The 13,435-nt window shown below is 35.6% G+C and overlaps 1 protein-coding gene across 4 annotated transcripts in view; it reads right to left on the bottom strand.

Moving 5' to 3' along the window:
* Positions 1 to 13,435, bottom strand: part of LOC146470840 (MAM and LDL-receptor class A domain-containing protein 1-like) — a 59,901-nt gene that overhangs the window by 19,963 nt on the left and 26,503 nt on the right. For all 4 annotated transcript variants that reach the window (XM_085121553.1, XM_085121555.1, XM_085121554.1 and 1 more), the window contains exons 5-7: positions 1,937 to 2,024; positions 1,125 to 1,256; positions 597 to 841 (exon numbers count right to left, since the gene is read on the bottom strand). In XM_085121553.1, the coding sequence (XP_084977679.1) occupies positions 597 to 841; positions 1,125 to 1,256; positions 1,937 to 2,024 (465 nt within the window). The remainder of the gene's footprint in view (positions 1 to 596; positions 842 to 1,124; positions 1,257 to 1,936; positions 2,025 to 13,435) is intronic.

Genomic DNA, 13,435 nt, shown 5'->3' with positions numbered 1-13,435 from the left:
TTATGATTATTACGGGGGGGATTCCGTCCCCTTTCCATAACTTCGCAACTACAGAAGCCATAACAACGAGGCTTGGAGGAAGTATATGACGTACAAAGATGTTTCCTTGAAGCATAGAATGGGATGTGATGACGTCTTATGTCGCGATAATTACTTCATGATTGCCAAATGGCGTCCATCTTGGATCCGTGTTCTTGCATTTCTGGATTTTCCCAAAACTTTAGGAAAGCGCCGAAATTTAGCGAAAAGTAATCAAAACTAACCAAGGAACACTAATATGAGCTAAAAATACAAAAAGCATAGCAACAAAAGGGATTTTCCATTTTTTGAAAAAAATTTCCTGTAAAAAAATTGGTTTTCAGGGTAATATCAAAATCAATGAACACTAACTGACCTCATCAAATTTTTTTCTAGATAACTTTCTGAAAAATCCTGAAGTTTTATAGCGTTTGCGACTGGTTTTAAAGTCGCCACGGGCAGAGTCCATCCCCGCTTCCAGGTCTAGATAGGGTTAAATTCATAACGATTGAAGTATTTTAATACTAGAAAAATAGAACAGCATTTGATCTAACCACTAATTACCAAATAGCTCTTACCATGTATATTCCTGTGAGATATGTATTTATTCTGGCCTCTAACCATTTGTTGCCTTTATTACCGCTTGCGCTGAACACTGTCTTGGTGCCGTTAATGAGTACATTTAGTTTGCCAATTGTGAAACCATACATATGATAGAAGAATTTAAGGCACATGTTCCCGCTGAATCTCAACAAAGGACTGTTCAGCTTTGCATGGTCGCCCAAACTTTGAGGCAAGGAACTTTCTATGTACATGTAATATCCTGCCAAAAGATATGGAGGCAAAACGTTTAAAAACACAACGACAATAAGAAGTTTTGCAACACTTGTAAGAAAGCGGCCCTGAAGAGTTAAAATACGCTTTTAAATTATCTCTGAAAAGGGATATGATTGATTGTGCTTTGGATTATAAAGGAAAGGAAAGAAGCAGAAGTAAGTGGAACTACCGAAGCCATGATGAATCGATTTGCAAAGTGCAACGAGACAGATGACTGGACGATTTGCTTTGAAGAGGCAATAAATTTAAATAATATATGTTATAAAAACCTCCATATCCAGTATGATCTGCAGTTGGCCCCGTAAAAGGAGAGGAAGTGCTTCCTTTGCGTCTTGTCCAATCAAATGTATCATTCTTGTCCTCCTGAACAAAGCCACACATTGACTCGTCAAAGTTGCACGCTAATACAAAAGGAAAAAGGGCAGGGAATCGCAACTTCGTTTTAAATTACCTCTTAATTCTATTTGGAGCTCTATACAGATCAGTTTTCTGTAGAAATGTTGCAGACCAGACTACAAGTGTATAGTTGGGGGATAGTTTTGCCGTAGGTGATACTTTCCATTCCTCACAACAGACCAGCAGGACCTGTGGTTAGCGCACTTTCCTTTGCCAGTCTTTCAACTTCCTACAAAATGGCACATGATACATCCCCAGAATGTGCTATTTTAAAAAATTCGTTGAACAAGCCATTCAAAACCGCTCCTTAATTTACAACATGGCCATTTTGGCCGGTCAGTTCTTTCAAATCGAAAATTCCCTTAGTGAGCAAAATGACGGTCCTTTGAATTCCTCCAAAATAGCGCATAAAATTGTCATACTGATATGACATTTTCAAGGAATTTGAAGAAAAAATCTTTCAATCATTAGTCCTTGGCATTGTTTGGCTTGGCTATTTTTATTTTTTGTGAGTGCTTTTCAATTCGGCTTTGGGTCAATTGAGGACTGACGTTTGCTAAGCACAAGCCCGACTGGAATTCGACGGTAGACGATAAGCTGTTCTGTTCAATTGCAAAGTAGACAATTTTCTTGAAAACTCTTTGCCTTTCCAAAATGTTTCACTCTATCACTGGAAAATGCTTACACATTGGGCAAATCCCTGAACTCAAAGAGAAGTCGTCAATTGCGATGTCACCAGTGTAGCTGCTTCCTGTTATTCCCTCAAATGTGACCTGCAATAGTCAAAGTAATTTAGAACGTAACAATTCAGGCCCTTACTTGTGGGATGTAATGATGTATGATGGAGGTAACTAAGGAATGAATATTACACAGTAAATTATGTCAGATGACTTTCCAAAGAACCTCAAATGAATTATTTCTTCAGATAACTTCAAAACGTAGCATAAGACAATAGCCATCGCGAGATAACTTTAAGCATGCTGCCATTTAGGTGAAATAATCTTATGAGAAAGTACCATACAGACTTAAAAATACCGGAAATTATTTCTTTGTCTTTTCTCTTGTTGAAAAAAATGGAGCGAAGGATAACAAATCGGATCACTATTGCCGACAGATACCCAGCGTCGTATTTTCTACCACGTGACATGTTTCGTCCAATGAGTGCGCGCAGAAATTTATTGGTGGTTCCGGGATTTTAGTAGTTAATAGTTTCTTCCATGTTATTGAGATAAAAGTTCTAGTGATTAAAGAACTTGAAGCCTATGAGTAGTTAGATATTTGGGTGTATCAGCCCACTTTTCAAAAAATGATAAAAAATCCCATACAAATCCTTATAAATCCAATATTTTTTCTAAACCCCATAAACCACACATGATCTCACCCCAATAACTACATAAAATACTATTTCAACAATGACTCCTGCAACGGAGACGTCAAAAACCTAAATCCTCGGTTTTCAAAACTCCTGCAACGGAGACGCTAAATTTTTATCCTCGGTTTTCAAAACTCCTGCAACGGAGACGCTAAATTTTTATCCTCGGTTTTTCAAAAACCTAAAAACATAAATCCTCGGTTTTTCAAAACTCCTGCAACGGAGACGCTAAATTTAGGTTTTTCATTAATGACACCAACTCACAAACAATCATCGATTAAATCCAACCAACTCATCAATCGCTGATTTGAATGATGAATACAATATTTTTGAACACCAATTTGGATAAAAAAATAATCATTATGGTTGTTGTGTGACTGGATGCCGTTACTGTCACGCGTGACGTTGTGTGACTTGTCAAGAAAATGGACAAAACCCTGAACGTGGGGTGCTCGGTTGGCTGTTTACTTGCCTGGCCCCAGCCAGGTCTTTTTCCCGCCGCTGACAAGGCGGCTGTCCCTTTCCCAGTTTACCTCTGGGACCGAGGTTGAGTCCTGGGACGAACTCTGAGCACCCCGCTGTAAACCAGTAGGGCCTGAGCGGGCTCACCCTGGAGGTACCGTCTACTGGAAGACATCCCACACTACTCAGTAATTCACCATCTGCACAAGCCGTTAAACAGGTTTCAGTCAGGGGCCAGCTGACACCACCCTAAAGCTTCACCAGAGTTTGTGAACTAATATAACAATGGCCCGATTACCTATATATCACACTCAGTTCTGAAATTTTTACACTTGTGGTGCTATTTTTCTGTATATTGCGTAATATTGCTTGATTTGGATTAACACGCATGCGCTTTCATGCACACAACCCAAAGCGGACTGGACACTAGTTTGTTAACACACGTGTCGGCCATTTTGTTGCCATTTTGCGAAGTCATGGTTATGGCTCCTGTTTTGGGATTTTTGAACATTTATTTCTCCACTTTCATCGTTCTGATGTTTGTAGACGCTTTTTGAGGTAAGAATATCATTTATCTTGCACACAACAATAGATTTTTTTATTGAATCGACTCGCTATCGAATATTCGTGAGAGCTTATTTATTTTTACAAATCGACTAAATCCTTGATTGGGATCCAAGAATTAAAAGTATCATTGTATCCTTTCCACTTTACCAAAGCTTGTTTCTTCTTGTAATCTCTCCTGATAACTTTATCGATTCTGAATACCTCCTGTTTGGCTTTCAATAATTCTGGTTCATAAAAACTCCCTTTAATTTCTTCATTATTGAGATCTTTCAGTTTATATGTGATCGGATTCGTGTATTGTATTTTATCGATAATGAAGACCTCTTCTGACCAGTTTTCTGTATAACCTCGATCAAACAACTTTCTTTTATACTTTGATATTCTAACCTTTTCACCAACTTTAAATTTTGGCAAAGATGATAATTGCTTCAAATTGCCAAATAGATTGAAGTAAACAGTTCCTACATTCTTTTTCTTAGATGCTTCTGTCGGTGTCATTTTTATTGAACTGTGTTTAGTGTTATTATACTGCTTCAATATTTTAGGCAAAATATCCAGATACATTGTATTGCCTTGAGCAGTGAATCGTTTCCACATTTTATTTTTAATCGTTCGGTTCCATCGCTCAACAACTGATGACTTCTCTTCATTTTCAGTCGAATACAGTGTAATGTTATGTTTATTGAGCAAGTCTTTGAAATGTTTGTTGTAGAACTCTGAGCCTTTATCAGTCCACAGATACTTTGGTTTTCGACCCTCTTTGAATATGCTTTGAAATGCTTTAGTTATAGTTTCACCTTTTTTATCTTTTAATGGAACAATCCAGCTGTATTTGCTGAAAACGTCTATAGTCGTGAGAAGATACCTATTACCTTTATTCCATTTACTGAATTGTTGCATTTCAACAAGATCAGCAGCCCATATTTCATCAATATTATTTACAATAACACGCCGCCGAGTAAAGTTACGTCTTATGGGTTTATGCAGCTCATTAGCTAATTCTTCTTGCCAGTTTTCCTCTTTACCCGACGGCTTTTGACGTTTTTTGGAACCCCAAGTCCCAATTTTGATTTTGTATTTATTGCATTTCTTGCCAACCAATGTCCCCATTGTCGTTCGGAATATGGAACAGCATCCAATGACTTTACCATCTTTTTGTCAGCTTTTAATTTACATTTTTTATCATCTTTGCAGACTGAATAATCAACATCATGTTGCATGGCTATTGCATCTGTTTTGCCTGTTGGTTTATCATATATTTCCAATATTTGTCCAGTTTTGGGGTTATATTTGACTTGATTTTCCAAATCATTGTATGGACCAGTGTATTTGTGTCCAGGTAATACCCATCCAGATTTTGGACGCGGTAATTTACCTATCATTTTGTGTATATCAATTGATCCACCACTTTTGGGACGACCCTTCATGCCTCTTTCATATTCATCCCAATTTGGTGGGTGCCAACCAATTGCATCATAACTTGAGCATTTCGGTGTGTTGTGAAATTTGCTCCCAATTTTTACCATGCTTTCACATGGATAATTTTTGTATTTTTCTAATGTATTTTTCCCAGCCTTGCCAGACCAAAATTGACTCGATAATATGCCAGTGTCTGTGCTAAATGCACTTTTGGCAATGTCACCGGATTTGTATCTATCAAAGACTTCCTTTGTTGATGGAATCAATGTTCCAACAACATCCATCGACTTCGATGCAACCTTACCTGGTGTGCCAAATTGTTCTAAAATTGTATCTAAATTACCACCATCAAGTTCTTTTCGGTCAGTTTTGTACCTTTTTTTTGGCCTTACTTTGGTTGATAATTTATCAAACATCTCTGATCCAGTCTTTTGAACAAAAGGAGTTGCTTTAGAGATAGCATAATCAATAGCTTTTTTTTGCAATTTAGGGTTTCTAAGTGCTTCAGACCCATAATATCGACCCATTTCAACCGCTTTCTTTCCCAACCATGGTAATCCATGTTGAATTAACATATCAGCACCAGTTGATGCTAAAGTATCCATTATGCCCCCCCCCTTCAGAGGGGCTATTTAGTTTCCCTGTTTTTTAACAAATTTGGTTTTAGTTATACCACATTCAGCACAGGTACAGAAGAACATAAGCCGACCATTTTTGGCTTGCTTGTAACCTGAAGGCTGAACACATTCAGTTTCTTTCTTTTGTTTAACACAATATGATTTGACCATTTTATATCACTATATTAGATTAATTATCATCAGAGTCAGACTCAGAATCTGTTACCAATGTACACCATAAACATAATTTTCCTGAAAATTCTGTGTATTCATCACACTCTTCACAATATCTTATATCAACCATTATACAAACTAATTAGATAATTTTTTAAAATATTGGATTATAAAATTATGATTGACACTTTGATTGTTCATGTCAAAATGTGCATTGTGGATTGTTTTCAATATACTTGTACCCTTTTGTCTCTCAAATAAATAATACAAACACCAATAGCCACATAATACTGAATCTCTTTCCTGGATTTCATCACCTGAATACATTAATCGTTTGCCACTTGTTGACATGAATTGCATAATTTCTTTTGGCATAATTAACCCAAAACTATCAAAATATTCTACATATTTGTCTCCGTTTCGATACGCAACCCAATGTGTACCTGGTCCAATCTGTGAATCCAGGTTAATGATACCAACTTCATCTTTTTTCATCTTTTGTGGTAGATTATCTCTGCTGTAAATGCCTCTGAAGTGTTTTATTTTGAGTTTTTTGACCCAATCAATGAGTTCAAAGTTACTGAGTGGTTTATTTATGAATTTCACAGAATGTCTCCGATTAATGGAATCCCCTTGAATGGACTGTTTTTGCCTAACAACAGACCTTTTCCTTTTTTGGTTTTTTTTTTCCCTTTACCATACTGATCCCATGTACCGAAAAATGGAGGGGGTCTATAATTAACTGGTAGGACCAAACCACCATCTTTTTTGGTTGTGTTTGGAACAAAAACTGGGACCGATCTTCTGGATCTACTTCTATCCACCTGCAAGCCTTTACCCATTAATGCATTCAAAACCATTGGAATGCCAATTGAAGCCAGTAAAGTACCCAAAAAACCTCCTGATTGTGCCTTAGTTGGTTTAATTACAATCTGTCCACCAGTATGTATTGCATTGACAATTTGCTTCTTTTGTGCTTCAGTGAGCCAATCTTTGTATTTTATTAATTGATCAATTTTATTTTGAGGAATGAGGAAACCACCAGCTTGTCCTCTACCAAATATTTTATTGACACCCACATTTGCAAGCCCAGAAAGTGCTCCAGTAGCTAATGGTCCAACTGCTTTTGCTGCCATTGGTAGTAATTTTGTGCCAATTTTGAATAATGATGACCAAAGACTGCCTCCTTGTTGTAGAGCTTTTCGTATCTGTGTTTTGCTTATTTTAATATCTGCTCCAGTTTTGTTTTGCATTGCCTTTTTCAGCCTATTTATTTGTGTTTTGGTTAACATCAGCTGATCCGGACCAGTTAATTCAGAACTGGATAATCTTATTGTTATTGCTGAATTGTTTTTTAATGCTTTTGCTAGTTTATCTTTTTGCCCAATTGATAGTGTTACTCCATGTGAATGATAAGTTGTCATATCTTTTATATAACTAACGTTACATTAAAAATTTATTCCATTTATCGAAACAATAGTTTGCCATCCTTCTGGATGAGTTCAGCTTCTTGCTCGTATAATGTCAATGCATAAACTGAATATGTAGTTGCAGTTGTGCCAGATAATTCATAATGAAATGTCAGCTTTGTGGTACCATCTTTGATATCCATTTTTTGTTTTGTTAAATCGAAATACAAGAATGGAAATAGTGTTTTGAAATTGTTGACATTCAATAAAGTCCCCTGACTGTATTCATTATTTGCATGCACATATTTGAGGACATCTCTGTAAACTCGAGTCAAATCAGCCTCTGGAGTGTAATGTACATCAGGATATTCATTGCCATTAGCCACAGATAAATGACAATTTAGCAATGTTCTGGGATCTGTTGATACACTAAATGTATTGTACAAAAATGGATTTACTGTTTGTGCAGCAAGATTTGCATCATTGATAATGAAAACAAATACATGCCTTGGTTTTGAAATCCCACTTGTTATCTGAAAATGACCACTTCTTTGTGTTGAAGAATTACTTCTCTCAATATTTTCTCGCAAATAAACCCATTTATGTGGCTTCAAAAACTGACTCATATACAGTGATTGCCCCTCTGAATTGAAAGTGATTCTTGGTACAATCAACTCCATTCTGGTAATAATTACACGACAATCAGCCCCAGCTTGCCATATTAGAATAGTATCAGATTCAATCTGCAAATTTAATTTCAATCTTGTTGATGGCAATAACTCATCCATCAATGCTTCAAAGAATGAGTATCGATTCAATGGTATTTCTGTATTGACAACCACTGATAGACCCAAAAGTGCTTTTCTTACAGCAAATCCTTTATTGTAGTTATCTTCAGCCGATCGTTCTTCAGCGTGTCGGTTTGTATCCAGATAGAAAAACTCATTTGTTGCTGTCGATTGAGCATATCCTGGACTATATTCCAATAGATTCTTGATATTAACACAATGATTTGCATCATTACAATCATATACCATTTTACCATTCAATCTTACATCGAAATCATGTATAAGACTGTGTGAACCATTAACAATACCATTATGGTCTTCAGCTGCTATATTTGCATTCTGCATTGTTTGGACTTTAAAACCAACTGATATTCTTGCATTATACCAATCAAATGGGGTCACTTCTCCTGTGTTGTCAACAACAAAACGATAACCATCTTTCTTTTGTGACCTATTATTTCCTGGATTACCAGTATTCAATGGTGTCTCCAATTGGAAGAAGACATCTTCGTATCTCTCAATGTATTTTGGATTTCTGAATGATTTCATTTATACAGATATGTTACATTATTTTCATTTCCTCCTTCTTTTGAGTTTTCCACCAGATATCATCCTATTAACTCTCTCAGCTATTTGAAAATCAGTCAGTGGCTGCTCCATTTTTGGTTGGCTCATTGTCACTGATTTTGTTTTGGAAGGTTGTTTTTTGCTCAATAATTGAATTATTTTATCACCTGCTTTATTACCAGCAAACTCACCAGTTTTGGTGACTGCTTTTTCAGCTGCAGTTTTGGCTCCTTTCTTAGCTAATTCTTTTGCTGTTTTTCCGAAAAGTTTTGATCCAACTGATCTGAAAACATCCATAATTCCTTCACCATGGATATGTTTCATCGCATAACGACCCAATTCTGGGTCAAAACGTGGCTTAAATTCACTTTGTCGTACCATATATTGATATATTATATTAAACTAGACCTGAGAATCAAGCTCATGAACCAGTCAATGCCATTCAAGTCAATTGGCCGACCCAAAGCGTCAGTCACTGTTATCCCCATTTCTGAAATAATTGATTTGGAAACTGGGCTGAATAATGCTCTTTTTGGCTCAAAAGTAAATGGATAACTCCTTGTTAAATTGTCAGTGGGTATCATTATCAGTGTATTTGTGAATCGTCCATCACTGAGGCTATCAGTTATTATATCACAATTAATGTCCAAAACGTCAATATCATTGGTAATATTTGGCAATTTTGTCCCATGTTCAGTTTGGTTAATTAACTTTGGTTCAAATCCAATAAGCGCTCCAAAATTAGAGTTTCTAATATCAAGCTTCCATTGGTTGTCTAGCTCAATGACAACTCTATATGATGAAAGCACAAAATATAGATTGATGCCCTTGCTGGAAGATGGTTTATCTCCATTTTGAATTATTGATTGAGTGATATAATCATCAAGATCATCATATGAATACATTCCATCAACAAATGTGATTGTCTTCCAATTTGTACCATTATCTGGGCTGTATTTTATTGTATTATTGTTGTATCCTGCATTGACATTATGCCATGAATATGTCATTGAAACTCGATCAACAGCTAGCTCATGTCTCATTGTTGTGTCAAGCTTCAATGGTGGATCAAATTTGATAATAAAGTCTTCAGGCCGACTTCGACCTATTTTTTGTCGGTTAACAGATGAAATATGTATCGCTCTTTCTTGCATATATACTTCAGTTATATAATTAATTATATAACTGATTACGCGACCTAGCGAATTATATATTGTTGCAATAAATCAATGAGTTGTTTGTTGTTTATCAAGCCAAGTTGATTCAATTTATGGGCTATTTGTGAAAATTCCTCTTTGACTCCATTATTGCCAGCCAAAATGGATCCACCGAGCAATTCCATTCTGTCAATCAAATCATTAGCATCATTGAAATAAACAACACCAGAGCCCAATTTCTTGAATTTTTTGCTGGATTTATGGATTGGAATCTCACTGAGTTGGTTCAATTCATCGAATACCATTTTGGCAATATCGCTGTATTTCTTCTTTGAATTAAATCTCTTGGTCAATAAATCGATTGTATCGAAATCAACCTTTTTGTCCATAACTTTGCGTTTATCTTTTGTTGCCACAAGTCTGAGTTGTCCCATTAATTTTGGAATATCAATCATCAGTCCACCATATTTCCCAGAAGATGATATTTTGTATGCATTTCTCTTTGGTTGCGTATAACCAGAACCTTTTTTGATGGTTTTCATTCCTTCTGGGATTATTTTAATGCGCCCTTTGTATTTTTGCAATAATTTTATATCTTCATCTATTTTATCAATTTTGTCTTTATTCTTGGTCTTTCCTTGGCCCTTGGATAAAGGACCCTTCTTTGTTCCAAGTTTTTTCAACATTTTGCCAATATTAGCATCGTAATCCTTGATGTCAATATCTCCTTGCATAGAAGCTTGGAGAACAGAACTCGGAGGTGCAAGATCGTATTGCATCAATTTTTGGATTTCATCAATATCAAAACCAGCATCCAAATTTGATTCAACATCAGGTGACATCATTAATGGTTTATAGCCAATTGGTAGCTTTGCTTCTGGTGGTTTTGTTTCTGGTTGATAAGTTAACATAGCAATGTCTTCCAAACCTGAAGTCAACGCTTTTTGGTTTTTCTCCAACTGTTCAATCAGTTTGTCTTGTTTTTCATCAATTGTTTGTTTTGTTTCCTCTTGAGCTTTAATAATTGGTTTGAAAGTTTCTGATAAACCTTGTTGTAAATCTTGTTTATCATGCTTGTACTCCTTCAATGTATCTCTAACTTGTTTGGTTATTGTTCCAGCCTTAATCTTGGCTTCAGATAATTGTTTTAATCTTTGTAGATCCATTATATTATTAACTTATATTAACTTTTTTAACTTATATAATGTATTGATATACATGGAAATCCCAAATTATGATAGACATGATAAAAACACTAATTTCAAAAGATTGTATGGTTACATGCCAAGTGACACGTTTCGGATGTTAATATGTGGTAATTCAGGATCTGGAAAGACAAATTTATTGTACCATATGCTGATGAAACCACTTTTGTATTATGATAGAATACATTTATATGCCAAAAATTTGGAGCAACAAAAATACAAGGATATGCTACAAACATTGACTGATATATCAAATAGTGTCGGGTATAATGTCCTTGTTTGTAGCAATGATGATATAATTCCAGTGGAGGAATTGAAGGATGAAGATGCCCAGAAGATAGTAATATTTGATGACTTTATTTGTGAAAAAAACCAGAAACCATTGATTGATTATTTTATTCGTGGCAGACACAAGAACTGCTCTGTTATTTATCTGAGCCAATCGTTCTACAAAACACCAAAAGATATTCGACTCAATTGCTCTCATTTCTGTGTCTATGACTTTCCTAGCAGCAATGAAAGAGGTCTGATATCCCGTGAGTTGGGTGTCGAAAAGGATAAATACATTAAAGCAACCAAAGAGCCATTTTCATTTCTATATGTTGATAAGCCCATGAAGAGAATTAACAGGAATTTTTATGGAACAATATAACCAAATGATATAAATGGGAATATTCAACGAACATAGTTCATCGTCTTCTTTCACAACGGTTCCTCTTCAAGGAGCCGCTGGGCCTCAAGGAATAGGGTTTAAATTAACCCCAAATGGAAATTATGATATACAAAACAAAAAACTTGTTAATGTTAAACAAGGAGCTGATCCCAATGATGTTGTCACAAAGAACCAAATACAATTGTTGGATAATGCTCCTGGTGATGTGCGAGCTAATAAAGCAGTAATTTACAGCAACAGTGGAAGTGTTCATACCAATAGTATTTATCTACAAGACACGCCAGACGGTGCTGGCAGCTCCAATGATGTTCGATTATTGACTGAGCATCAGTCTTATGAAAACATTCATCTTAATATACCAGATTTGAAAAACTTTGATGGCCATGGTGGACGAGCTAAAAGTGAAATAATGGTTACATCAACAGAACAACATATTACTGGACGGAAAACATTTTTTGATATTAGTGTTTTAAAACCCGATAATAACGATCAAGCGGCGAATAAAAAATATGTCGATGATGAGATTAAAAAAATACCATCACCTGATTTGTCTACATATTTGAAAAAAGATGGCACTGTTGAAATGACTGGAAATCTGGATATGGGTAATCAACAAATTACTAATCTTGGAGCCAATATACAAAATACATATGATGTTGTTAATTTAGGTTTCTGTGATACTAAATATTTACAAAAAGTCTCCAATAGTGACCTCGATATGGACAATCATAAAATCAAAGATATGGCTCAACCAACTGATGATAACGATGCTGTTAATAAACACTACGTTGATCATAACTTTCTCAACAGGTTAACACCCAATGCTCTTGGTGGTGAATTAGATATGAGAGGTCATAAAATAATCGTTCTTGGAAATCCTTCCAATCCCAATGATGCTTCCACTAAAGCATATGTTGATACAGAAATAGCTAAAATACCATCTGTTGGAAGTGATTTGAGTGTATATTTGAAAAAAGATGGAAGTGTTGCAATGACTGGAAACCTTGATATGAATAATAAACAAATAAAAGATATGGCTCAACCAACTGATGATAATGATGCTACTACCAAAAAATATTTTGATGACAAATTGGAGCAAAGTCATCTTGTCAGCAGCCACAAAACAAATGAATTCAAATATCTTACAGATACCGATGAAAGCAGTTCAGAATACAATATCATAGTGTATGGAATAGCTGCTTTCAATCAATCCCCACATCAGAATAAAAAAGCTTATGATATCACATTGATTAAAGACAGTGGAAGTAATGATTACAGATCAAGGATAGGTTTCAATATTTATACTCTTGCTATTGGAACATACACAATTGTGTTTGAATTCTACCCACCAGAAATGACTAATATTCAATTATCATGTACTGCTTCTGAAGCATACATCCACAAAGCTGTACAGCGTGATTTCACTGCTTATAGCAAGCTATTGGTTCAATTCAATAACAACAGCAAACAAACTCCAAATTACATCTATTTGACGATGCATGGAACAGCTACAGCGACTCCAGTACAATGTCATCTGGTTGTTTACGGTGTCAAAGATTGGTCAGATAGCGTTTATCCAGGAGTGTATGACGGCTTGGACAATGTAATGTTTGAATATAAAAATGGAGATATGGAGATGAAAGTCAATATGGATATGAATAATAAGATTATTTCTGGTTTAATAAATCCGATATTTGATTCTGAAGCAATGAATTTGGGTTATTTTACCAACTTATTCAAAACGAAATACACTGGAACTATTGCCAGTGGTGTT

The sequence above is a fragment of the Pavona decussata genome, unplaced genomic scaffold, assembly GCF_977016875.1.
Source record: "Pavona decussata unplaced genomic scaffold, jaPavDecu1.1 SCAFFOLD_110, whole genome shotgun sequence".
Taxonomy (NCBI): domain Eukaryota; kingdom Metazoa; phylum Cnidaria; class Anthozoa; order Scleractinia; family Agariciidae; genus Pavona; species Pavona decussata.
This window is presented reverse-complemented; position numbering and strand designations above follow the sequence as displayed.